Raw genomic sequence first — 27,592 nt, forward strand, 5'->3', positions numbered from 1 at the left:
GGAGAGGTTTTCAACAAAGCAGATGGAAATTACCAGCCTTAACAGATTAACTTTGGCAAAGTTAATATATAACCTCAAACAAGTTCTTATAATAGAAAGTGCCAATCAAGCTTAACTGTAAGAGTCACTAAAATACCAGCTACCACCAAAAATAATCAGACTGAGCAAAGTTCACTTATAGTTCAGAGAGACCAGGTAATTTTTCTACATTTTAAACCATCTTTAATAGGCTCTTCTTCATCTCTGATTATAACTAAAACTCCAGACCCTTATTAGACTATCCAATCTGGCTAAAAAATTTGGTGAAGTCTCTCAGTATACAAACCGTTTTTCAGAAAGAGAAAAGCAGCAGCTGGTACTGTACACAGAAGAGGCAGCACCCTTTATTAAGTGCTTTTATTTAGTTTAATTATCCCTATGAGCAGACATCATAATAGGTCAAAAAAGCGACAAAACAGGCAGATGTTTGTACCAGAATAAACTGAAGAATTTCAGGATGTTCTTGATCCAATTGTGAACTGACATTTTCTTTCCCCTAATCCACAGTTTTCATAACATTGTCATGAATCCCACTGAGATTAAACATCACTAAAGCCAACAGAAGACTCTTGATGAATTAATTTTTCCCTGGGTCCAATGAGGTTGCTAGTGGAAAAAAAAGGGTGTATTCACTAGAGTTGGACTGAATGGCATTTAGCCCTCTCCAGCATATTCAGGAGTTACCTGACAGACAGAACTGCACCTATTCCCTTCCAACGAACATTAACAGTGTTTGGATCTCAGAGAGCCAAATTGCTTCAAAACTAGATTTTTTGAAAGCTGGAAAGTAACAAATGAATCCCTAAAGATCAAGACTGGAGATCACGTTTTCCGACTTTATCCTGCACATAAAAGCTTTCAATGCACATAATGAATTGGAATAAGTATTAGGAGCAGAACATACATATAATCTCTTTTTAAATGTGCTATTGTCTCTTTCACTACTGCAAATCTTATCAGTTTTAGATTTTTTACTTGACTATATAACATGAGGTTCTATTTATTCTTTTTACAATAATGATATAGCTCTGAAGAGAAACAAGAAAGCCATTCTCACAGAACACGCCTTCGAACTCCTCCGTAGGGGCTGAACAAAAGCCAACCAATCCTAGTCAAAGTTCAAAGAGCTGGTATGTCTACAGAACTCCCTGCACTGTGGGTGACCCGTGGAATTCTCTCATCACCTGAAGTATAACTGGACAGACAGTTCTTCCATTGATGAATTTGCTTGATTTGCGTTGACAAACTGAAATACTATTCACACAATTATGAATACCTTCCTAGAAATCTCAAATTTCTACAAATATCTTCCACCCATCAGCATTGTCACATAAAGAACCAAAATGACACATCCTAAGTTTTCACAAGCACTAGAACCTTTGGAAGATCTCTGGCAATCACCGTAGAAACAGATGTATTGTATTAGGCCACATATTTAAATTTATAAGTAACAGTGCTGTGCTGATGGTGCACAATTTCATGAAAAGTCATCCTAAAAACCTTTTCTGTTTTTTTTAACCCCAAAACAATTAAACAGTACATATAACATTCCAGCAAATTTATTACAAGTGACAGCATATGTGAGAGAAAGACTCAAGATGGCAAGATTTACACAGAACAATTTACAGTCGACTGATGTTTCAAAATTCTTTTGAAGTGGTACATTTAGCTGTCCCAGTAGGCTAGCCCATGTAATTGTCAAATCCTTCACTTACTGCACAAATAAACTTTGATGATCACACTTCATAAGCAATTTCCTGAACAGAGACATAACAAGAACAAAGTGGATATACTAAAATAGGCTGCAGAAAGTAAAAGGGTGATGTTAAGTATGTGACAAAATTTGAAATGGAGAAATTTGTTTGGTTTGGTCATCAAGAATTGGAAGTATTTGAATTAGGTGCACGTTAGCTAAAAGACTCACCTGATAGCTAATTATGGAAAATAATAATTATCACCCTTCTCCTGTGAAAATGCTCTTATGGAGAGACTGAATGGCTATTACTAATGGGATACAAACCCTTTCCTTTCAGTGTGGCCCAGGCCAGGAGCGATCAGAAGTCACCAAACGGAGGCATTTTATAGCCTCACTTCACATTCTACTGAATGGACGTCAGTTTCACAAAGCATTAGTTAGCTGCATATGCTGTCAGTCAAGGACAGGCCAAATGTTGGTAACCTACTCCCTTGTCACATGAAGAGACATTCTCTCTGTACCAGTGCTGACATGACAGCAAGGCACACAGCCTTATTATACCTTTGTTGCACAGAAAATTGCCCAAGTTGACACTCAAGAATCCGTATTTGCTTGTGAGTCAATATCATCAATTAACAACATGCAAGTTGTCCATTATATATGGAACTTTCATTGATACCACTGAGAACAGTGCGCATCCAAGGGCAGTCAGAGCCTTATAAGCCATTAGCAAGTATTTATTGCTTTCCTCGCAATATTTTAGTTTCTTCACCTTGGCAGGAACATACAGAAATATGATCTCAAGAGCTGGCAAGTTAATACAGAGGAAGTGATTTTCAAGTTTACATGCATCACTAATGTGAGTCATAAGCCACTCTGCCATTCTGACCTAAAGCAAGACATCTCAGTTCTCCTTTAACAGTTATTTTTAGTTTAGACTTCAGTATCACAAATTCAATGCTCCTGTTATATTTGATGCCTGATAACTGTTCTTCAGCTGTAGAGAAGGAGTGTGTGAGGAAGAAGAATCAGTGAAAGAAAGTGTTGCCTTAATATCACTTTCCTCCTCACCTGTTTTAATTGGCATGAGACTGTCATCTGTTACACTAAGCATGCAGATTATTCACTACTAAAACACAAGATAAGCACAAAACCACTGAGAAAAATAAGAACTATTTCCAGGATGTGGCACACAAACTATTAACTATTTTGGGCTTGTTCAAGATGCAATCTGCTCCAAACTCCAAGATTGTCAAAAGAGCTACCAATATATTAGAAATATTGAGGATTCAAGGATCCCAACTCAACCACAAATGGATTTCTAATTCAAGTCACTGCTCAACTTTGCAGATGTGACAAAGGTGGAAGTACTATGTACACAGCGGAGAGATTTACTGACCCTCACCAACGTTACATTTAATGTTACTACAGATCAAAGTTTGGTAATCTGTCCAAATTATAAGGTATGTGGGGCAGAGGGAAAGAGATTGAGAGAATGTGTGTGTGTTTTAAACACTAAGGAAAATGATGGAGATTTCATCCAGTAACACAATAGGAACCTCTATTTCTTTAGAAAGGAAAGCTGATTTGTCTAAGCAGACAGCCTACAAAATAAAAATCTTTTAAACTGAAGAATGAGTAAAACCTGCATTTAAATAAAACCAAACAATCCTAGGAAATATTAGGACAGGTGTTTATAAAAATATACCAGAAGAAATATCACTTTTCACCACTCCACAGGACATTCTTAACTGTTCAGTAGATAAGTAGTATAAAAGGCCTAGGGTCAAATTCTAGCTCCAGATGAAACTCCCCTGAATGATAGTGGGGCCAGGATTTGTTCCTATGCATCAAGTACTGTACATATGATTTACAGAGCCAGTTTTACTATAAACAAATACCACACAGTTGCAATATTTTCTCTTTTGAAGTTGTAGTCTGGATCCAATTTCTTAGAAGATGTTCTCAGTACATCATGAAGGTCCACAGACAAAGCAAAGCTTATAAACACAATTTTTCAATCCTGAGCATTTCTCCCTTTGCCCCAAATGCTACTCCAGTGGGGCTGTTTCATTTTTCATAGTGAATTTACTGTAATAAAACTTGGCTTCCCCTAATCAGGAATAAAATAGTTAACAGACATTGGGCAAGACTCTCTGAATAAAAACAATGCATTTCTATGTAAACAGAAATTCTTGATAAAATATGATTGACTGCCACTTTTCACTATCCATGAAGCATTATAAGTGATGTAGTAGAATTGTTTCTGGTTTTTGAGTCCAAACGCCAAAGATAAGAGAGTTATAAATATATCAGAACAGTCAAAAATAAAAATACTACAAAACTACTCCCAGGAATTACTGGGAAAATTTAAAACAAATAGAAAAAATAGAGCTCTATTTATTTATTCAATATTACACCTCTGTTTAGTTATGAATGTGTGGTGAGGAGGAAGAAATAAATGCCATTATCGACATCATTTTTCCTTCTATAAACACAATGCAAGTCTGTATGATGATCACGTAATTCAAATTGCATCTCTCAATCCTGACCCATCATACTAGTAAAGGAAAGAAATTAATAACTACATAAGAAGGAAGTGTGTGATTGGTTCAGTGTTTATATGGAAGTATTAAAATAAAAAAGCTAAAAGAGTTGTTTGCTTTTTAAATTGTAAAAGATCAAACCAAGTGACTCCTCTTCCAATCCTATTCATAGCTTGGGGAGATAGCCCCTTCTGATGTTCCCAGTCTGCTCCGATATCCTTTTTGGTGAATTAAAGCCACCAGGAGGCTTTTTAGCTCGTTCCCATCAGGCACTGGTCCCACCTGCCAAGTAAGGCGATGTGCCAGATGTAAACAGGCAAAATACCTGGAACTGCTTGCAAGAAAGCATAACAAATTTAAAAAAATCATCTTGACTGAGTCACTGGAATGACTGCCTGTGGTAGAAACAAGACTGAAAATAAGATGTGGAGAAGAGGCATAGGACCAGAGGGAGAATTAGTGACTCAAATGTAATCAACGTGGAGGGAAACCGCCCCTATGGGTACCTCCACGGCCCCCTCTGAATCCACCCCTTTCACCTCGGAAATTAGTTCTATTCCTTTCTCTGCCTCTTTCCCCCCGGCCAGCTGAAGTTCCGCCTCTTCCTCCTCCCCTGGGAGCTCCACCTCCTCGGTCTGACTTGGATTTTGGTGGAGGTGACTTAGGTCGAAGTCTCTCAATCTCTTCTGTACAACCAGTCAGATGGGAATTTGGAGCAGTGAAGTAGGAGGCATAGGTTTCTGCATTGAAATTACTGTTTGTGAGAGTGGGTCCCACAGTCAGCCAACCTAAAGAAAAAAAACAAACAAACAAAAAAAAACGGAAGGAAAAAAATGTTAGGAATATCAGCAAATTAACTCAATTTTTCTTATCACCTTCGTTTGGGTGTTGGCGAAAGCTCTCAGTTGACATCAATGTTTCCTCGAAAACAGTTTTGTTAGGTCTATAAGAAGCAGCCAACAGTGAACCCATCTTTAAAAAAGGCAAATTTCCCATGCAGACAACTTATGGAAAGGTGAACATTTCAGTCTGAAATGTGCACTAGTCTGAATAATGAGGCAAGGGATGTAAAATCTTTTATTTAACCATCTTCTACTGGTAAGAGAGACCAGGTTTCAAAATCCACAGAGCTCTTCTCTTTCATTAACAGAAACTGGTCCAAAAAGATACCATCTGCCTTCTGTCTCATATCCTGAGATACACAGCTACAGCAACATTGCAAACAACTAACTTGAACGGACATGCATGTAAATGCATACTTCTTACATTGACTTCTTTATGTAAAAATGAAAATACCTTGCAGGGAAAATTAAGTTACCAGAAAGATACTCAGATTTAAGTGTTTACTGTACCTCATGATATTATGAGCTATATAAGTGGCCCAGCACTTTACCCACTGAAGAGAATTTCTAAAAACTGAACTTTCAGTTATGTATCACTTATTAATAAGAAAGACAGGACTTAAGGGACTCAGTGCTAGCAACAAGGAACAAATTAAAATCCCACTTCCTGACCTTTGCCAAAGTCAACTAAAAATTTGCTTCACTGCTCCCAACTCTCAACTTTAAAATTAGGAATAAAATACTTGGTCAGGTTTGCATCCATCTGAGTATTGTAAGAATTAGTTAGTAGTTGTCTGGCAAGTGTTCTGAAAATGAAAAATGGTACATAAGTGCTAACTGTCACTGGCAAGTACAATTGTCCTGTGCCAACTTCTGTCATTGCCTGAACTAACAAAAGGATGGCGCCATTATTATTCTACTGAGTACACTGTATTGGAATTGCTTCCAAAAATATAAGGGCTCACCATGCCTTTAATGTACAGAAGCAGCCCATGAGGTGAATATAACATGAAATTAATGTATCTGTGTGCATCTCTGCAGCACAAACAGCTCAAAGGAGCCTCAGGAAGACAGTGTTCTCTTTTTCTCAAAGGACATATGTAATAAACAATATTAAGATCAAGAACACCATCTGGAGAAGAGTTGAAGGCTGGCTAAATATAACAGAAGCTGGTTAGCCATTTATATAACATACGACTGCAGAAGCTAGACTAGATTTTGGAGTGGGTTAAGCCTGTTTTGTTTTCCATTGTATCATTCTCCTTCCCGCCCCAAATGTATTAAATTTTGTTTTTATACTACAAGCAAGCTTTAGTTCTTACAACTGGCATGGAGTAATATGTCTAACTAATGTAATGCACCTTCCTAGTTTACTCAGAATTAGTTACCCCCATTTACTGCAAAACATTGTTTCACTAATAAAGCCACTTACAGTCCATAGCAATTGAGATCACAGCTTTGAAATTCTTTACAAATATGAATTTTCTTCTCAATAAATGTGTTAACTACCCTGAACAAGTTGTTTTAATACCCAAAACTCAGAATAATTAGATACATAAGCTTATCACAGTTATTAACCTGGGGATGACATTCAGTGAGAGCAAACATACAGGAATTAGCTGATTTTAACCGTCTTAAGAATGTTGCCAGATGACAACCATTCCATTTGCAGCTAAAAAGGATTTTTTTAAAACCAAGTAAAATCAATGGCCAAAAAGTCCACTTTATATTAGGTCCTATAACGTTAAAATGGAATCTATTAGTGGTGCAACATTTGGTAACAATTTGTACATGAGAATGAATCTTATTATAAGTTAATGTTTTTCCTAATGAAATTCCAGTTCATACAGGAAAGCGATGAAGAGACCTAATAAGTGATATATAACTGAAAGGCTTATGGCAGAGGAAGTGTGCAAGACTTTAAACAAAGTAACCTCAAAAGGTCTGATAAATGCACTGGTAATTACAACTACTCACATTGCGGATGTTATAGATTTAGAGCTGATGGAGGGATGTTTCTTAAAGCGCTGACAATGCCAATCAAGATCACGCGCCTATTTAAAGTAGAGTTAAAACCGCTTTCCAAAAAGAAAGTCACACACAGGTCACGGTTCTGACAAGATGCAAAAAGCTATCATAGCAGACAAAGTATTTTATCTGACATTAGCACAGCAATAATGAGAAAGGCAACTTAGAGCTGAAGAGGTCATGTGATGGATGTTTAAAAGGAGGCTTCTCTCCCCTCTAAAAAGCAATGGATGAGACTTTTCAGATTCAGCTGCTTTTTAGTGATTGCCTGACTGGTGGTGGGGGAGGAAATCTGTTCTTAGTTTATTTGAAATCTAAACATCCGATCTGGACACATCTGTTTAAAAAGCTCTTTAGGATATTCACATAAATTAGAATTTACAACCAACAATGACTGTTATTTTCTGCATGGCACATGATAAAGACATTCACTTTCCAAAGATGCTATGGAATTTGCTGTCCCCCCCCCCACTTTTTTTTTTTTTTAATTGAAGTCTGGCAACAGCAGGAAGACACCAAAATGGCTTTAAAAGCTATAACATGCTTTGGTTTTACAACAAAGCCTGAACAGTTTAAACAGACGTATTACACCAAAGATGTTATGAAAAAGCTTGTAAACCTGGAGTTACAGCGTGTTGTTCATTTTTGAAATTAGACAGCTAATACCTGCACATCTATTAAAAAACAACTTATTAGAGAGCAGTGCTAAGATGGATTCTTGGTCAGTCACTGTACCCATCACCGGTAGCCATATAAGCAGCAGCAGAAGGTATAACCTTAGAAACAGAATAACCTCCATACACCACTCCAGCAAGGGAGGGGAAGATACATCCCTTCGTGTGTATACTGTTCCACTTACAGGTACAGATCCTAATCAGCACTTGCAAGTGCCTCTCCTATTCTAATCAGTAGTGGGGGAAACAGCCCATGACTAATACAAGTCCTATGTTTCTTCAATGATGGCAAAGCTTTCCAAGCTTGACAAGTAGCAGAATGATTTCTCCCCGCTCCACAATCAACAGGACCTTTTGTTTGCAAGAAGGAAGCCTTCTGCCCAAAGGATCCTATGTCCTCCTGCTTGATGAGCTCCATTTTGGAAACACCAATTGGAAATGTGCTGTTGTCCACAGCTGCTTTCTGTCAGATAAGTATTACTGAAATCCCTTTTATTGAACTCCTTACAGTTAACATATCTACGACTACTGCCAACCTTAGCAATATAAATGTATATTAGACTAAATTCTACTTGTGTCAAGTTCTCTCTCTGAAGTAATGAAATTCCATCTTATATGAAAGTTATGAAGGGGAGAAAAATTAGGTAAAATTAACTTTAATCTCTTTGACAAAAAGAAATGGAACACCTGCCTGGTCGGATTGTACTATCCCTTCCAAAAAGATGAAGGCGTCTTCTACCAAGGCAGAAGTGTTCAATTATATGAAAAATCTCTACAGGCTTTTCTATGTTGCCAATCTCAGGCTCTTCTGTGATAATCAAGTCAATATCAACATTAGCATGGATGAAGTCACCATCTGTACTGCGGCGGACTGTTCCTTTAATACCCATAAGGCAGTGTTCCTAGATAGAACAAAAAGAAATTAGAGAGGGTTTGTCATCCTGAAGCATTGTAATGCCCATTACAAACACATTTTATTAATATACGCACATGCATGCACACCACTATCATTTCTAGATTTGAGGTTATCAAGGACATCAATTGAGTAGAGCACAGCACACATGTAAGAAATGTTTTGGCAAAAGCCACACGGCACACACCTATCTTTATGAAAAGTTATATTAGACTGACCCCCAAAGGAACAGGTTTTAATGTCTCATCCAAAAGAATGTAACAAACACCAAAGGTACTAAAACAGTTCTAAAACAATGAGAAAAGAAGGACCAATTTAAAGAGTTTCTGATTGTAGTCCATTTTCTGAAAGCCACATGGTGTTGCAAATCAAGTTATTCAGAGTCTGAAATAGGAACTTATAGATTCTAAAGTTGTTTCAGACTACCAATAAAAGGGAAGAATCATGAAGAGGTCTAAAGTGGAAAAAGAGTCCTTAGCAGAATACCTCTTGAATCCATATGAGGAGTACAAGCTGGTGCTACAAACAGCATTGAGTCAGAGAGCTCAATTTTTTCCCCCACTGCACTGGTCCAAACGTTAAATTAAATCATGATTGTAAAGTAACTTGTGAAAAGAAGCTTCTAAAATTTTGCTCCTTTACAGCCATGAAAGGATCGACAACAGAAGTAAAGGATTTACAGACAGTCCTTTACAAATTTCTTTTCAGAGTATGCCTTTCACATAGCAGCTCTCCATCTAACAGTTCCTTTCTGACAGCCACCATAATACACTAAAAAATAAAACAAGTGTAAAGTGATCAGTGCAGTTTGAGCAAAGAACAGTACAATGCTTGATTTAAGTGAAACAAGCACTATGTTTCTTTTCCTTTTATAACATAATAGGAAATGACTAACAGAGAATTTACAAATAAGGAATCTCCTTACTGGGTAGAAGATGAAATGAGGGCTGTGCATATTAATCTCAAAGTTCGGTTTCTGTGAGTATAACACTCAAATGAGCAATTTTCCTCAGATCGTAAAACACCACTTTACTAAGCATCACCATATGGCTCGCAAAAATTGCAGAAAGTCTATAATCATTTCCAGATTTTTGACAGAAGGGTTTGGGCTTAGAGAATGACTGTGAAAAAAGCAAAGAAAAAGTGATCTAGCTAACATATTGAGCTTACTGACAGCACTTTATTTTTATGTCTCACCATTTCTAAGACAAATATTCAAGTCAAGTAGGACAAAGCACAGAGAATCCATAGGCAAATCACTCATTAGGCCCTACCTGGAGTTTACCAGCCAACAGTGGAAAACAATCTTTCTAACATGGGAAATACAGTTAAAAATGCCTCAGATGTACATTATATTTAAAGAACACAACCTCTATCAAGAGAGACGTTAACTTCAGTTCACAGGGAATGTTAAATTGTCATCTGGCAGATCAAAATAAAATTGGCTCTAATCTCCCACATTTCTTCTTATACAACCAATTCTGACATGAATCTTGTTATAAAATTCATGTATGCACATTACTCAAGAAAATTCTCAATTACCAACACTCAGCAACCTAACTCCTTCAACAAAAATCACATTAACCTTAACTATCCTCCAATGTACATACAAATTTAAATCCTTCTTACTCAAAAAAAAGTTGTAAAACTTCTTCCCTTTAACAACCACCACACATAATAAATATCCACATGTACCCATTTTCACAATAAAATGCATATAAGCTCCTGATCCAAATCCCATTTAAGTCAAAGAAAGAGAAGTGGGTCAAAGCTAAAATAGTAATAATCACTGAGATTCTGCTTAACGATCCATGCATGTCAACTTGGTGGTCAAGTCTGAGAAATTTTAAATTGTTATAAAACAGGAACTGAGACACAGCACCCTATAATCCACTACAACAAATCTGTTCTGACTAGTATGCAAAACAGGTCCTATCGACCTTGATGTATTACTCAAGTCTCACATTCTTAGGCTTTCTAACCTACTCTCACTACACTATTCATACAATACACATCTGATTTACTCTACACCATAAAGAAAACGTTTAATTTGAATCAAAGCTTATCATTCATGCATATGCACTGAAAAGCTCTTCGTTTTTGGATACTGGGAAATAGCTGCCATGCAGTTGTAGTCCTTAAGGTTTGTTCTCCTTAAAGTAGAAGTGTATGCCTGAGCATGTTTTTTAACATGATTTTTACTGTAAAAGATAGATTAGCAATGTGCCTTTACAGTGTCCATATAAATTTACAATTGCAAGCTTCAAAATGTCAGATGTCTCTAAATTGAAAAATATTCAAGTTCTATGGTAAGACTAAATAATTAAACCAAAAGGTGTTCTTCCCAAAAGTCCTGTTACCAACAAGGTGGATAAAAATATTAAAATTAAAAAAAATGGACTTTTTATTTTAAATTCGCTTTTTATTTTTAAAAATCAATATAATACTAAGTTTCTTATTTAAAAGTAACAGATACAATTACATCTTATGGCAAAATGCTACACAGTTAATTACAGTCTCACAAAATGAATTAGTAACTCAAATCTCTCCAGTCTAAATACTAGTTCTTCCTCATTTAAACTCTTGGGCTTTCCTGTCTGCTGAGAAACAGAAATTAAAGTAAGGCATGCAAAGAAAGACAAGATGGAAAGGTTTATTTTTGTTATGTGCTTATGTAGTGGTGGATCTCGGCTAAGCGCTACAGAGGAGTTAGTTAAGACACTGCCATAAGACAGAGAGACAATACATAGGAAAGGACAGAGGTAGCACAGAAACAAACACTGGAGCAGAAGAGAAAGAAGAGAGGATGACATTATTCAGCAAGCATACAGCTTCTGCTACAGAAAAAACTGTCGTGGCTTTTGGGCATAAGGGAGACCCTCACAGGGAATATTTTGAAGAAATTTGTTCATGAGGCAAAAAAGGAAAACATGTCAAATTGTAAGCAGTGGAAGATGATGGGGGGCCTAGCTGCAAGAATGAAACATCATAAGGAAAACTGCTTAGTGTGAGAAAAGGGATGTGGATAAAGAAGTGAATATAGCTGAGTGCATCAACTGGCCAGTAACTTAAATAATTCATTTTGCAATGCATCATTCTCCAAGACTTTCTCTATGCCTATTATAAGTGTGATTTGACAAGTAAATTCGCAAGTTGTTTTGGATGCTGCTAGGAAAAAAAAGGGGGGGTTAGCTTAGCCAAACCTTATGGCCTCTAACTGATTAACTAGGTTTAGAATCTATGACTCAAGTATAAAATATAGAAAGTTATAATAAGAGATCTCTATTGCTGCCAGTTGCCACTCTATTTTCCTATTTTGTATTACGTAGTATATGCCCCTTATTCTGTAACATCACTGCCACACACCATCATGATGATGCCTTAAGTCTACTCCCTATTTTACTTCAATATAACTGAGCTTTTCCGAGGGAACCCCATCCTATAATTGTTTTCTCAAAAAATAAACATGTCAGTGAGATTAATGGTGCTTACTCAAACAATAAGTGCATTCTATGCACAATCAGTCTTAGCTCTTTTGGTAACTTTTTTGTGATTTAAATCAATTCACCCTGATTGCCATTCTGACTGAGAAGGAAGTTTGTAACTAAGCATCTAGTGTGCTTCACAATTAAATAAATCAGTTTCTATACAGAACTAATCTAAATCCCAGCCCAATTTCCATCTGTCATTTGAGCAAATAAGCAGAGAAACTGTTTCTGAGCCAGCATGTACTCACACAACATTCATTATTTACATTTCAATTATGACTTTTTAAACTTTGACAACCTAACATTTAAAAAAAATCAACTCTAGCAACAATTATGCATGATAAAAACAATATAAAATTGTATCCAGTTTTCATCATCTCCAGGCAGACTTACAGAATGAAAAAGCTCTTCTATTGAATCCTCTTCCCTATCTATCTGCATTTTAATGAGACATGAAGGAATAAGAACATTCAGAAGATTATAAAAGAACTTCATGATGTTTCAAATGTGGATGTCTGTTTACTTCATCCAACTGAGTAAAAAATCTAAAATTGGTAAGGAATTCGTTATCCACTCTGTGAAAACAAATCTATTCAAGAAAGTAAGAGAAATCTAAAATCCTAGCACCTATTTTTCTGAAGGCACAGAGTCCACCAATTGCAATGCAGCATCTGGTGTTTGTTTAGATCAACTGCGGAGCAAGAAGAAAAAGTCAGCCAGGCCTGTACCTTTGTTCTTTGGAAAACTGCTTTAGGGTCTAGAGTCTTGGTCTTGCCAGGATTGTTTTTGTTTGTTTTAATCCAACAAATATCTTCACATCGTCTGTAACCCCACTTGCGTAAACACTGAAATATTTCAAACAAAAACAGTCATAACATCAATCATAAATACATTGTATTAATATTTGATATAATACAAGCATCTTTGTAAGATATAATAGTTTCCTCTTCTGCAGTTGTTTGAAGGAGGGGTAATTTTTTTTTTAAATTAGGCTCTATATAGCTCACTAAAAATATCATTAAGAGCCTAAACTCAACTTTTCTTTTCTTTGTTAAGAAAGATTTGCTTGTAGCTGTGATAGGACACACTGTTGCCATACTAAATTGACTTGAAAGCTCATTCTGCTGGGATTTGTTTGTTTCTGTACACGGGGTGATGTCACCAGCTACAGTAAGGCATCCTACTCCCACTGCAACCACATATAACCTAGAGATAAAACAATACTGTAGCTCTTTGAAGAATTCAGATGTATTCATCAGCCTCAGATATTTTAAAGTTAACCATAAAGTAAGTTCCTTAAGGATAAATGCTGGATTAATTTCCCCTCTGTCTCATGTCCACCAGCAAAAAGCCCTTTAGCATTTAAAGCCTAAGCATCTATGCAAAGGAAAAAAAAAAAATCAAAGATTTCTTGCATAAATGTTTATTTTGTCTCTTACCACCCTGCCAAGATCTAGGCCTTCTCCTGAGCCACACCATAGAAAAACAAAAGACCTTGGGGCTGCAATCTCTTCAATTTCCAGTTTCATAATCTACGAAAACAGAATGGGACAAAACGCTAAATGCTTTCTGAATTAATTTTTAGTTTACTACAATCTGTCACCATACCACTTATATCAGAAAGAATATTTGCTGTATGTTTTACATTGCCATGTCAACCTTAAAAATATGTATTTCTACTATTTATCTAGAATCTCATACTTCAAATATATTTGCTGGAAAATGGATTATAAATTATTTTACCAGTAACCATTCAGCACTATCCATATTCTGTTATCCGTCTATCTGATCTGAGCCTTACATAGCAAGCAAAACATTTTAAAACAATAACTCCCCCAAGATGTGGGGCTCTTCCCTCAAAGGAGGGGCACAGAAAACATTGGGGGGAGGTATAGCAAAGTCCAAACCAGCCCCATGGAGGGGGGGGGGGGGGCGCGGATCATATAGCTGTGCTCTGCTCCCAGTCCTGCCATGACCCAACCCTGACTCCCAACATCAACACTCAGCTCTGCCACCAAGGGCACCATTTATCGGCAGACAGGGGGTGATCTTGCCCCCCACATGCATCTGAAGCTTCAACCTCTGCATTTCATACTTGAGGTCTGCTAAAGAGCTGTGTCTGGGGATAGGTCATGTGCTTTAACTTAAACAGAGCTTACAGTGCTCCCAGCTTGGCCTCTGGGGAATGGAATTTGTTTATAAACAGAGGGAGAACAGGTGATTAAGATAACAAAGATCTTGCCATACAAATAAGTGAAGGATCATTAGATGATCATGAAAATACTGCCAGGTCCTCCACTTAAAAGACAGGAAACCAAGGGTAGAAATAGTGTGCTCCGGGGAGAGGTACTAGGACCTGTGCTCTTCAACTTATTCTTAAATTATCTTGAAAAGGGGGCAAATATTGAGGTGGCAAATTTACAGATAATATGAAATCACTCAAATAGTTGAGTCCAAAGCTGATTGCTAAAAGTCACGAAGAGATCTCACAAAACTTGGTTACTAGGCAATATAATGGCAGATGGAATTCAATATTGATAAAGCAAAGTAAAAAGGACCTTAGTTTTCAGAAGACCTCACTTTTCTTGAACAAATCCAATGTAAAACTGCTTTACACCCATATCTACTGTTCAATCTATTTTCTAATGGTATTTACAAAGACTTTTTGCATAGTAAGAAAAAAAAAAAGCTTACATCATCCCAAGTCCAGCACTTTTCATTGGCTGTGATGCCAGTCTCCCTGTAGTATTCCTCCAGAGGTGGTTCCAGAAGAATCACATCAAATTTGGACTTTAATTCTCTAATGTCGAAGGCCTCCAGATCTGCTTGTAAATACCTATTTAAAGAGATAATAAATTGTGAGACATTTCTTGGAGGAGACAGAACTGCAGCCCCCAAATTCCCACAGAATGCTTGCTGGTGGGATGATGGTTTCCAAGGGCTACCACACTGAGTTCATGTGAAAATACATTAAATAAATACATCAAAGTTATCTTGAACATTAAGTGGTGGGTGACTTCATGGATGTTGTGCAATAAAAAATAAGAGTGTAGGAGTCCCCAAATGTGATCTACATCATTGCACTCCAAAAGTCCAATACAACTAAATTAATGACACTTTCAAAGAGGTAAGCTTCTTTTAAGACATAACAGTAAGGATTGAGGGATAGAGAGTAAGGAAGAGTACACAACTACTCACACATGATCTGGTATGGCTTTCAACACACTATTGAAAATTTTGCTTTTAGCAAGCTATTTTTAAGATTCAAATGTACAGATTTAATACTTGTCCCATTTTCTGTTAATGTACATTGTATCCTCCATATCAGTTACTAACTACTGTACTACCTACTATATTTTGAAAATCTTGCACAGTTTGATTTATGGAATACTATCCTGGTCATTTCTAGGAAGTTTTCTTTGAGCTATTTAGGGAATGCCGATACAATCAATTTTGTATTAGTGAGAGAAAAAGTGATGGTAAGCAAAATACTATTGTGCTGCTCTTAGAATAAATATGATTATTTTGTTTATTAGCCAACAAATAAGGTTAACATGTGCCTACTGATTTTAATCAAGCTAACTGGATAAGTAAGGAATAGAGGAAATTACTTTTTCTAGATACAGATTAAAGACAATCCAAAACTGTATTAGTGAAAATTCATGATATCCAAGCATTTGGGTAGAAAAATAGCATATTTTAAAATATAGCTGAAATTCTGCAATAACTTGGAGAAAACAAAGAAGTTCTAACGTGGCAAGACACCTCAAACCAGCCTTGCTTCTACTATTGTAAAGTAGACATGGATAGCTTTGACTTCAAGGTGGCATGCACATCAGGAAAAGATACTTATTGACCATTTTCACAGTGCTTAGGCCCCAGAATATTTTTAAAAAAATGTGAAATTTTCATTACAAATTTGCATTGTGGTTTGAAATAACATTGTTCTATGTCAAGCTCTTTCATACATATTTTTCCTTTTTGGGTGCCAGATGTATGTTTACATCTCAATGATGCTAAAAGCACAGTCTACAAAAGAAAACTTTTCCAGGCTTCATGAAACATCATGCTCTGGTATGAAAATATAATTTATACCCAGACAAAAATTAAATGCTAAGTTAAATTATCCAAAATAAAATGGTGGGCATTCTGTTCAGGATTCAGTGATTTAATTTACATACACAAACTAAAAATAGAAAGTGTTAATCTTAAACAGGTGCTGAAAGATAAAGAGATTTGTGGAGCAGACAGTTAACATTAAGAGAGTCTGGAGAGCAGAAACCAGTTTCTAACAAAAACACTTACATGGGTGGAGTGTTAGATTTAGATATTAGCTCATCCTTCAGCCTGATGAGCTCTCTAAGTTTGGGATATTCTTCAAACCTGTCTGCTAAGCCTGAGAAAAATAAGAAAATTAAGTAATTTTCAAAATGTTCTGTGACAATGAAACTTGTACAGACAGCTAGTAGACAAACTCACCAACTATTCTAAAGTAAATCCAATTGTTTATTGTAACTGATCATATTTTATTTAAAAACAAAACAAACTCTAACATAATCAACTAACTGCTCAGGTTACCCCAGTACTTTATAAAAAGCCTGCTCTCTCCATTCAGTCATTCATGCCCAAAATTACCGATCACAATCCAATGAACTTCTCTACAGTAATAAAATGCAGAAATATTAGAAAAGATTATAAAGGACTCTTTGTCCAAAATTTCCAGATGTTTCTAGAACCCCATGATTCACTTTTGCTCAAATTAATTTGTGCAAAAATATACAGTGGAGAGTATTATTTTTCCCCCTTATAATTTTAATATTTTAAGTTTATATAATAAATCAGGATAGACACAAACATTTTGTGATAACTAATATATATTACTTTCTTCAGAACAACTGTTCAACCTTCAAAGACCACTTCTAATAGGTAACTGCCTATGGCTGGTCCCGTGAGCAATCACTTGAACAAGGTTTAATTGTAACTGTTACAATACCAGACCTGCATACACTGGAGGTTTCAGGCATTTTCATTTCTTAATTACTTCAACTAAAAGTTATGATTTTACATTTAAACACTGTCTGTGAATATTGCTCCATATAGTTCCCCTCCATCCAAAAAAAAAAAGAGTTAAATGAACGTTTTTATGCAGTTCCCAAATTCCCAGAGTGTTTGCTTGTGATCTTTGGCAAGAGGTATCTCCTCTTGGTTTTCAAGAGCTACAAGACACTGAGTACATGTAGTCACTCTAAATATGGGAAAATGTACATACCCTAAACAAAGGAAAACAAAAAGATAATGACATAGTTCCCACCTCCAAATGAGTATCAGCTCAACTTGCAAAGCTGCTCTCATTTGAATTTGTCCACTATGTGGTTAAGAGACTTTCAAGCTATGAAAATTCACTTCTTTATTTTTGTCAAAAATCCTGTCCAGATTATTTTAATTCAGAATAGTGACTCCATCCTCTGCCTCCAATTTCATGGAAAAACTAGTGTCAGAGATTCCTAAGTTCCATCACAGCTGACATCACAGCTATTTGTATCAAATGAAATGGAAATACCTTTCTCCCCCACCTCACATGCCCACTTTATTTATACATTGCATTAAAACAGTTATGTTTTTAATAACAGCTGCTACTTTGTCTCCCCTCACCGCCCCCACCCCCAACATATTGAGTGTGGGAGGTAGAAAAGCTAAAAACTCAGACAGCAGGAACTCAAACCAGCAGAAAGCAAAAGGGTAGTTCCAAAAGGTGATCCTCAAGGATGAATGAGACACTATTTAAAAATGAAAAAAGTGATAGATATGAAAATAAAAATATATCCTCATGATATAAAACCTGTATTTTTAAAAGTTGATCTTGCCCTAGAAGGAATCAGTGGAAATGAAATGGTGCTGCTGACTGCAATGTTCAGAGATTTATCAAAAAGTTACTGTCAGGGTTGGGTCTCAAATACAATTTGTGGCTGTATGTACATGTTTAATACTCAGTTAACAACTATGAGCAGCTAACAGCGCATTACATCTACCAACAGCCTCTTGTGGCACAAAACCATTTTTTTCTGTAACATGTTTAACATATATCTTTCAGAAACAATAGGACACTACAATCACATCCATGTAACCAGGTTGGCGAGTCTGCTTTTCTCTCAGCTCCACCTGCAGCAGGACACACCACAGTATATTCATTGGCTCACTTGCTTGTGTGTGTGCATATCCTCCGGGAATTCAATTCACAAATAACACTAAGAACACCTGCCTAGAGATGATGAGAAGGACTATCCAATGTTCAAGGAACTTAGCACCAGGTTCAAAATACAATCCTTTTCAATAAATCTGTTTAAAGTGAAACACGAATTTAATTCAGAACTTTAAAATTATTCTAGAGTCTTATTACATTAAAATATATATGTTGGATCCATGCGCATTTAAAATAAGATTTGAGTCAAAAAATGCTTTTCTATATAAAGAACAACATGAAAAACATCTAATTTTTAAAGCCAAGCTTTATACCTATGACCCAACAGATCATGTATTGTATATTACAGGCTTGATCCTGTGTGGGAAACCACGGGACTGTACTACTGGGTAAAAGAAATTAACAGTCATCACAGAAACAGTCACTGACTTGGGAGATTTCATCAGGATCATCCACTGAGCCCTCCTGTGTTTTCTCATTATACTATCTTATCGTATCTCTCCACCCAGGCTCTGACTCATTCAGTTTGTAGGGAAACTTACTTTCCACATCATTAAAGAAAAAAACAAACAAAAAAATCCCACCACATTTATTTGCCCAGTAACTACCAGACCTTGCCTCAGGATCGTTCTGGGAACTTCCAGTACATGACCTTGCTCTACCTCTTTGCATAGGTACACAAAGAGACAAATAAACAAAAATCCATTAATTTTGCAACTGCCTCCCTCGCTGCTGCTAAACAAACCAAATACTGCAATGCAAAAAGATGAGACTTTTAGGACAAGGAGTCTTGGGCTGTTGTTAGTTCTTTAATTTTTCTGGGCTGGGAATGGGTAGGGTACTTATGTACCACACAAAAAAAAGCAGAGGGCAAATAGAAACAATACTGAGGTCAAAGTAGAACAAGGAGGAGGGAGAGAGGGCAATATTCTTCAGAGAGTGCAGTCTCATGTCAATTTCAACACCTGGAAGCTGATGAAAAAAGGTGCCATGGTTTGTAGGTCATGTGGCAATATATTTAAGAAATGTCCTGTACATCCTGGCAAAAAAGAAACGTGCCAAACAAACAGACTGCAAACCTGGCTGTCAAAATGAAGTGTTATCTAAAATCCTCCTCAGAAGGCATGCCTTTGAAGATGATAACGTTTACATATCTGAACAATTGGGTAACCTGGTGAGTAAACTTAATTTTTGCACCTTTCTTAAGGACAACCTACCATTTCTTAGCATGCTAGTTGTCAAGGCTGCCTCCCAGTCTGATGCTATGGCTAAGTCTACAATACGTTCCGCTTTTGGAAGTGGAATGCAAATGAGGGCGATCAAAAATGCAAATAGAATGCTGATTTACAAATCTCAAGCTTCATTTGCATAATCTTGTGAGATCATGCTTCCAGAAGAGGCTTTTCTGGGCACCAGAGCTTCGGGATTCAGTCCCGCTCCTGGCTTCAGCCCTGCACAAGCGTCAGGACTTGGAACTCCAGGTTTCAGCCACCCCATGAAAGGACTCATGGACCTCAGTTGAAAACAGCTGCACTATACCACAGTGGAACATAAAATTCACTGGTTGAAAATCTTTTCAAACTAAACTGTTTAAAATAAAGGGACAATAGCATCTTCCTACCTCTGTATCACAGACATGACAGAAAAAAGTCCCAGGTAATTTTACAAATGGAAGAACAGAGATGGAGACCCTCTTCCACTTCCTTTCTTCTCTTCAATACCAAAAAGAATAAACAGCATGCCCAAATATAAGTAATTCTGGTTGGGGGAGAGGGAACAGGAGAAAGCGATCAAACTATATTACAGCAAACAGCGGGAAACTTTCTTAGTTGATTGTGACATACCCACATCTCTGATAAAGTTCTGCGGCCTGTGTCCTGTATCCACAAAGTGTTGACAATAATCATTGTGAGGATTTAAGCTCTGGGTTCCCTTTAGAAAAAAAGGGGAAAAAAAGGGAGTGAAATGATTCAGGTCATGCACTTTTCCTACTGATTTAACATACCACATGGCAAAGACTTTCTATGTTACAAGATACTATTCTGTCCCTTCCCAGAAAATATCTCAACTTCTTCAGCTGCAGAGACAGCTTATTGAGTTTCTATCATGCAGTTACAATGACTATAAGATGCAGAGATAGCTTACCTTAAGAAAGGTACTGGAATCTTTGTAAATCTCTTCTTCATAGGGCAGGTTCTCTTCCTCTTGGTGCAGCTCTACTTCATCCTTTGGAATAAAGCAGATTTTATATGCATGTAGGCACATGCTGTTTCTCTCCTCATTATGACTCCGCTTCTTAATGAAGGCAGAAGTGGGCTGTCTATGAATATAAGCCTCCTGCAACAGTAGATCATGAATGTTTCCAATGCCAGTTTTGGAAAAGAAATATAACTGATGTGTTGCCAAAAGGGCACTTTTCTTCTGTATAGACAGGGTTACCAACAAGGCCTTGAAAATAAGTAACAAGGTAAGAAGCATTTATAAAGCACTTTAATATATGCAGTGCCTTACACAACACACAAATCAGACATGCACTGTCCTGCAGATTTTACACTCCATTTTAGCTTTATCCACAAAAGTAAGTTTTTGCGCAAGGGAAACTAGAAACCCTTAGTAATTCAGATTCCTTCTTGTGAGTTAATGCCCATGCTTTCTATAGCCCATAATAAAGGCCAACACATAACTCCTTGACAAACAGATCTTTAAAAATACCTAATCAACAAATAGAACTCAAAGTTTTTATAAAAAGGGTGACTGGCTAACTGTGGATCAAGAAAGGATGCCACCTTTAAAGAGCTGCAAGAAGTTTCACTTCCCCTTAGAGGTAATCATCTATGTATATTCCCACCCAAGACTATAAAATTAGAAGGATCTTGAAGCTAGAATCTACAATATTCACAATCTAAAGTACAACAATGCCCAGATCAGAAGTTGGTTTTGCTCAGTGTATTACTCTCAATGTATTACTTGTGAACACAACCTCCTTTCATCTGCTCTGCACAAACCAAATGGGTTCATTAAGCACTTGCAGAGTAAATACATTGTGAGGAGATGCACAAACATACTTCTGGTTAAAAACAATAATAAATCTATTACAGAAGTTCACTAGGACAATGGTTTAATCTTTGAACCTGAGTATCCCTCAACAATTTCCCCCGAGAGGTTACGTCTCTCTTCCCTTGCCACCCAATCTCTTGTTTTTATGTAGTTACTGAAGCCCATGTCAATTGTGGTGTGTTCATCTGGAGTTCATTGCGGAGTCCAGGCCTTAGACTGCAAGCTCCCCTTAGAGCACTGAATGTTTAATTTTTGTCCATAGAGTTTGCCCAATGCAATGAGATGCCAAAATTGATTAACCTCTACAGCAACAAAAACAACTATAAGGGTGTGGAATGGGACGATGAAACAGAAAAATTTTACTTTGGTCTTCGCTACTCTTCGTTCATTCATTATACTCTCGATATTGTAATATGAAGACTAATTCTAATTTGTATTTCTCAAGTCTAAAGTATTACTGCTGTTGTGAAAAGAAGGAAAGTTAGCCTTGTGGATGAGAAAAAGCAACTTGTTTGCTTTCAGGCTCTGTCACAGATTTCTTGTAACCATGTCCAAGCCAACCTCTCATGCCTCGTTTTCCTTGTTTCTAAAATGTTTCTCAGAGAGGATAAGTACCTGCAAAGTTTAGCATGACATCCAAATAGAATACACTGTAAAAGTTTTATAAAACAGATATTCCCAATTTTTTCATTGCAGAGACCACACCCTAACATATTGTTTTATGGTCCATCTGCCCTTCTGGTCAAATGAATAACACTCAAGTGATAAGTACAGGGATTGCTCATGTGGTCAAAAAATATCAGAGAACAGAAAATAGCCAAAATACATTCTAATACTTTTTATTAGCTAATAGCTGCTCACAGAACACAATTTTAGAAAAGCAATATAAAAATTTCTCTCCATTTCTTAAGTCTAACTGTTAAACAATTTTTAAATGACACAGAGGAGAGAGAAAATCTGTTACAGACAGGATTTTTCAACTCTTGAAAGGAAAAGAAAAAACAAAAAAAATGGCATATTAAAAAAGTACAAGTTCCTCTTTGTTTTCTTTTAATTCAGTCATGAATTATACGCATTACGAATTAAGACATGAAAGCTCGTCACTTAATAAATTATTCTGTAAAGCTTTAAAGCGTTACATGACTTTTTTGTTGTTTTCGATAGACTACAGATTAACATGGCTATCTCTCTGTCACTATTCAACATGATTTTAGTATCAGAAATTCTCAAGTGTCTGCATGGGGCAATGACTTAATACACTAGTCATTTCTGAAAACTCGGGCTTAAACTCGCTTTAGATAATACCATGAGCCTTCTAGTCTCTATTATATCCTTTGCAAATTTTTGTCTACATAATCAAACCACAACATAAGTTAGGCTATATGAGCCAGCTATGCTCACTGTAGCTCTGGGATCAGAAGAAGAGTAAGAGTTTTTGCGGTCAAGACTGCAGTGAGAGAGAAGCAGGAAAACTTAAATCAGTATGATTCGCTTGTGTCTCTTGTTTTTTTAAAAAACATGACAAATCAATTTATAGCTGTTTATTGGTGTTATCCCCAAGAGGAAGATTTAGTCTAATGTTCAACCCTTTTTTGAAAAAGAGGTATTTTAACTTTTACACCTAATAAGGTTCAGGCTTAGCCCAATCATGAGTTTGTATTACCAAATTATTAAATTTAACGTGCTCAAGCCAACAACGAAAAGCACAATTTCATTTCATATAGTAACAGTCACAGAGGCGGTGGCTACACCAGCAAGTTCTTTTGGAAAATCAGACCCTTTACGAAAGAACCGAAGGAGCTTCCACACACAAAATACGCTCTTTCGATCTGAAATTGAAAGAATGCGGCTCTTTTTCCAGAAACACACTTCCACTCCTGGATCAAGAAGAGCACCTACTTTTGAAAGCTTCTTTCGCAAAAAAAGCAGCTGTAGATACTCCACAGGCCCTTTTTCAAAAAAGCAGTCCTTATGGCACTGAATTTTTCAATCCTTAGCATATTCTTTCTAAAGACTGGGGGCTGCATGGACGCTCTCTATCAAAAGAGTAGCTCAATCTTCTGATCTGCTTTTTTGTGTATGGATGCGCTTTTTCAAAAGATCTTCTGGAAGATCATCTTTCAAAATATCGCTGTACTGCAGATGCAGCCAGAGAGGTAGCCATGTTAGCCTGCATCTTCACAAAACAAAAAAGCAGTCACGTAGCACTTTAAAGGCTAACAAAATGATTCACTAGCTGATGAGCCTTTGTGGGACAGAACCGCTTCTTCAGATCTGGAAATTCTGATGAAAGTGAACTGGCACAAGAATTTAACAGAAAGATAGGAAAAAAATGAAATAAAAACTGAAAAATCAGCTACATAGGACAGAAGGAATGGGAGAAGAGGGGAGGAGGAGAAATTAGTTACTGCAAGTGTCTATTAAGTTAAGTGACTTGCCTGAGATCACTACAAATATCAAAGATGGGGAAACCGTCCTTGTAACGTGTACGGTAATTGCTTTCTTTATGTATTGAAACTGAAAAGCAAAAAGTCTTGAACTTGAGAAAAAACTCCAGTTCAGATGTCTCCCTTTGTTAAAGTCTCTTTGTTTTAGGATACAGATTTTCAGGTCTTAATGCTATAACCTGCTTCATTAAAATGCTCACTGTCAGTTTTGTATCTATTTAAGATTCCTGATGTTTGATTTGTGTCCATTCATTCTTTGGCAAAGTGATTGCTATGTATATTGGACAGACTGGACAAAGGGGCATTGCTGGCACATGATGGCATATTTAACATTAGCAGAGGTACAGAAATATGAGCCGTGATCATATAACTCACGTGGTTAGGTCTAGTGATGGTGCCTCTAGAGTAAATACATGGACAGAGTTGACAACGGGGTTTGTTGCAGGAAGAAGTTCCACAATTAGTATTTCTGTGGTATGGCCTGTGGTTGTGAGTGAGAATGATCCTGAAGTTAGGTGATTGTCTGTAGGAAAGAACAGGCCTGCCACCCAGGGCCACGGAGTGTGTAGCATCATGTTCCAGTATAGGTTGTAGATTGCTGCTAATGTGCTGGAGGGGTTTGAGTTGGGGGCTCCAGGGATGACAAGTGGTGTTCTGCTATCTAGCAGTAGCTGATTTCTGGTAACATGTACAGTAACACGTTCCCAGCCAGTTCCTCCGACCATATCACATCTTTCTTTCAGTCTGTCCACTAGTTTGCTCAGCCTTCACCACCATATTCATATCTGTGCTGTCAAGGCCCTTTACAACACTGCCCTTCTAAATTTATTCAGTTTTATCTCTTCCATCATTGCCCCTTCCTCCTCACTGAAATCATGCCCACATTCTAACATTCTCCATGAGAAGAACAATTAAGCTTTCAGATGTTAGCGTGAACCATACAGAGACCAAAATAATATACAACTGCACCCGTGTGCTCTGATTATCACCTCAGCATCTTCAACAGCCACCACAAAAAGATCAAAGACCCCTGGAAAACACTTAAACATGAAATACATAAATAAGGCATGTAAATATTATTCAGCACAGGAGGCTTACCACTTTAAAAAAAATAATTAAACTTAAAAAATAACATTATTTTGGACTGTTATTTCACTGTCTTTTTACCTTATATTCTTCAATTTCTTCTTCATCAGCTTCTCCCTCATCTGGATATTTGCGTTTTGCATTTGGTGCTGAAGTATCATAAGAAGCCCTAAAATCATGGAATAAAAGTCACAGCTATAAAGCAATTTCTTTGCTACATTAGAACACATTTCATAATTTGTGATTATCTCCAGTGGGCACATATTGGTTTCTGATTTTAATTTAAGGGTCTGGTTGTACTCTCTGAAGACTAAAATAGTTTGGAATTACCTCTTTTGTAATGCCATAGTTTTCTGAGGCTACATCTACACATACTGGAGAAGATCAACCGCTCCAGTTCAATCTTCCGGTGTGCCGTTTTGCACATGTGCGAAGCAGCATGTTCTGGGGTCAGCGTTGACCCTGAAATGCCTCCTGAGCTGCATGATACTAAGGAAGGTCTACGGGACTAGCTCCCATCGACCTTCTGCCATGAACACAGGCACAGAAGTCAACAGCTGCAAAGTTGATTTTTGGTATGCAACTGGTGTACCAAAAATTGTGGAACAGCCATCGACCTTCAAGGTAAGCCTAGAGACAGCCTGACAAAAAATTCTTTTAGAGAGTGTCTCATTTTCTCAATTGTTTATAGTTAAAATCTTAAAACAACATTTATTTTGTAGTGTTTCAAATGGACCAGACACTAGGGGTCAGATCAGTAGTTTAGTGGAAGCAGTGAAAATACAGTAAACATTTCATTAGTATAAATCTACATTAGTCCATTAAATTGTTGATTTACTGTGAAGAGGGGAGGGATGTCTGTTATTCCCAAAAGTCTATTACATGTAAGGGTTTGCTGCCTACCCCGCCAGGCTCCCCCACCCCAAAACCCCCACCTATACCCAAAAAAACCCCCTGCCACTAACTAGAGCCTCCATCAGTGAGGGCACCCTGCCCCATCCCACATGTGGCTGGAGGAGCCATGTGCTCCTCCCACCAGGAGTGGGGCACATACAAGAGTGCCAGTCTGCCTGTGTACGTGCCCCACCCTGGTGGGAGGAGCGCGTGTTGGCTCCTCTAGGCTGTGGTAGCGACAAGTCCCTTAACCTTTTTTTTTTTGCGGGGGGTGGGGGGAAGGGTGATTTTACAGACCCCACAGGACTTTGGCAACAGTGTGGGGGGGACCGTTGTTCCCAAAGTCTGCTAAATCAGGATCCGTAAAATCAAGGATTTACTGTAATTGAAATCAGTGTCTGTCTCCAAGGATTAGTTTGAAGATGGGGGCTAAATCCTTCTTGCTTTACTCACATAATCACTTCAAGGGCACCACTATTGTCACAACTTTGTTGGTTAGGGTGTTTCTTTTACTACTTCTGCTTTGCTTTTGTGGTTCTCCAAGACGGGCTAACCACCACCTAAGATCATTATCACCCATTTTACTAAAAGCCAATTAAACAGGTCTGACAAAGTCCTTTCTCCTAAGTGAACTAGGTGCTGTTTTAAGGTCTCCTCAGCAATCACAAGAGCAAAGAATGGAGTTCTGCAAACACAGGGAAAGTACAGACACCTGGACACCGCTTTCTAGAACAAAGAATCTCAATAAGATAATAAAATTTATCACTAGAAACTTGTGATTGTGATTCTTTCAGTTTTTTTTCCGGTGTGGATCAATGTTTCTTTACACCTATTAGCATTGAAGATAAAACGTTTGTTTCTTCCCATGTCAAAAACTGCCATTACACACAGCACAAACTTATTTTTAACAGAACTACTTCAGTACCTGCAGGTTTCTCTTGTTTCAGCGATTTCCCTCTGATCATCTTTGCTATTCAATACAGCGCCAATACTATCTGCACTCTCAGCTCCCAGCTGAAGTAAGGGCAACAACAGACATATATGTATATATACACACACACACATTCAGGGAAGGAGTGCAGCCCATCAAAAAAATAACGGTCACAGCCTCAAACCCAACCTGCCTCCCAGCTTCCGAGCCGAGCACACGCTGATCACTGCCCTCCCCTCGCTGTGTAGCAGGAGACACCAGCCCCTCACAGCTACACACGGAAGTGGGGACCAGGAGCGCAACAGCGGGACCTTAGGGGCACATGCGGACTCCATTCGTAGAACAAGCTATGCTCGAGAGGCACAACGCCTCCCGCTCGCTAGCGCTCAGGGCCCGCCGCCAGCCAGGGACCCAATCACCAACCGGCCCAGGTGGGAACAAGGAGGATGACGTCAGGGGGAGGGGCACTGGGCAAACGCACATCTGCTCTGCGGAATACGACCCCTGGCGCGCGCGCGCAACGCTCTTCCCCTCCGCTCGCTAGGCACGCGCCTACTGCAGCCGTGAGGGCGGGGTCACAGGCAGAGACGCCCCCACGCCAGGGACCCCATGTTCCCTTGTGCCTAACCCGCCCCTCCACTACCTGCTGTGCCAGGAGCTGCCGGCGCAGTTTCTGTCGCTCCCTGATCTCCTGCAGCCGGCTGTTCATCGCCTCGCAACCCAGGCAGGGACACCGCAGGCGCTTCTTTAGA

General features: G+C 37.9%; 1 protein-coding gene across 2 annotated transcripts; it reads right to left on the reverse strand.

Annotated features, from left to right (window-relative positions):
* Positions 1–1,582: 1,582 nt before the first annotated feature.
* METTL14 (methyltransferase 14, N6-adenosine-methyltransferase non-catalytic subunit) lies at positions 1,583–27,592 on the reverse strand. Of its 2 annotated transcripts, none has more exons than XM_074993402.1 (11): positions 27,484–27,592; positions 26,835–26,923; positions 25,097–25,184; positions 20,571–20,651; positions 20,270–20,357; positions 16,532–16,622; positions 14,921–15,062; positions 13,666–13,758; positions 12,955–13,071; positions 8,517–8,727; positions 1,583–5,069 (listed from the first exon to the last, which is right to left on the reverse strand). In XM_074993402.1, exons 1-11 carry the CDS (start codon positions 27,547–27,549, stop codon positions 4,756–4,758), a joined length of 1,380 nt encoding a protein of 459 aa, XP_074849503.1. In that variant the 5' UTR covers positions 27,550–27,592; the 3' UTR covers positions 1,583–4,755. The 2 variants fall into 2 exon arrangements, with proteins under 2 accessions (XP_074849503.1, XP_074849502.1); XM_074993401.1 differs by having other exon boundaries at positions 20,571–20,762.

This window comes from Carettochelys insculpta, chromosome 4 (genome assembly GCF_033958435.1).
Source record: "Carettochelys insculpta isolate YL-2023 chromosome 4, ASM3395843v1, whole genome shotgun sequence".
Lineage (NCBI taxonomy): Eukaryota > Metazoa > Chordata > Testudines > Carettochelyidae > Carettochelys > Carettochelys insculpta.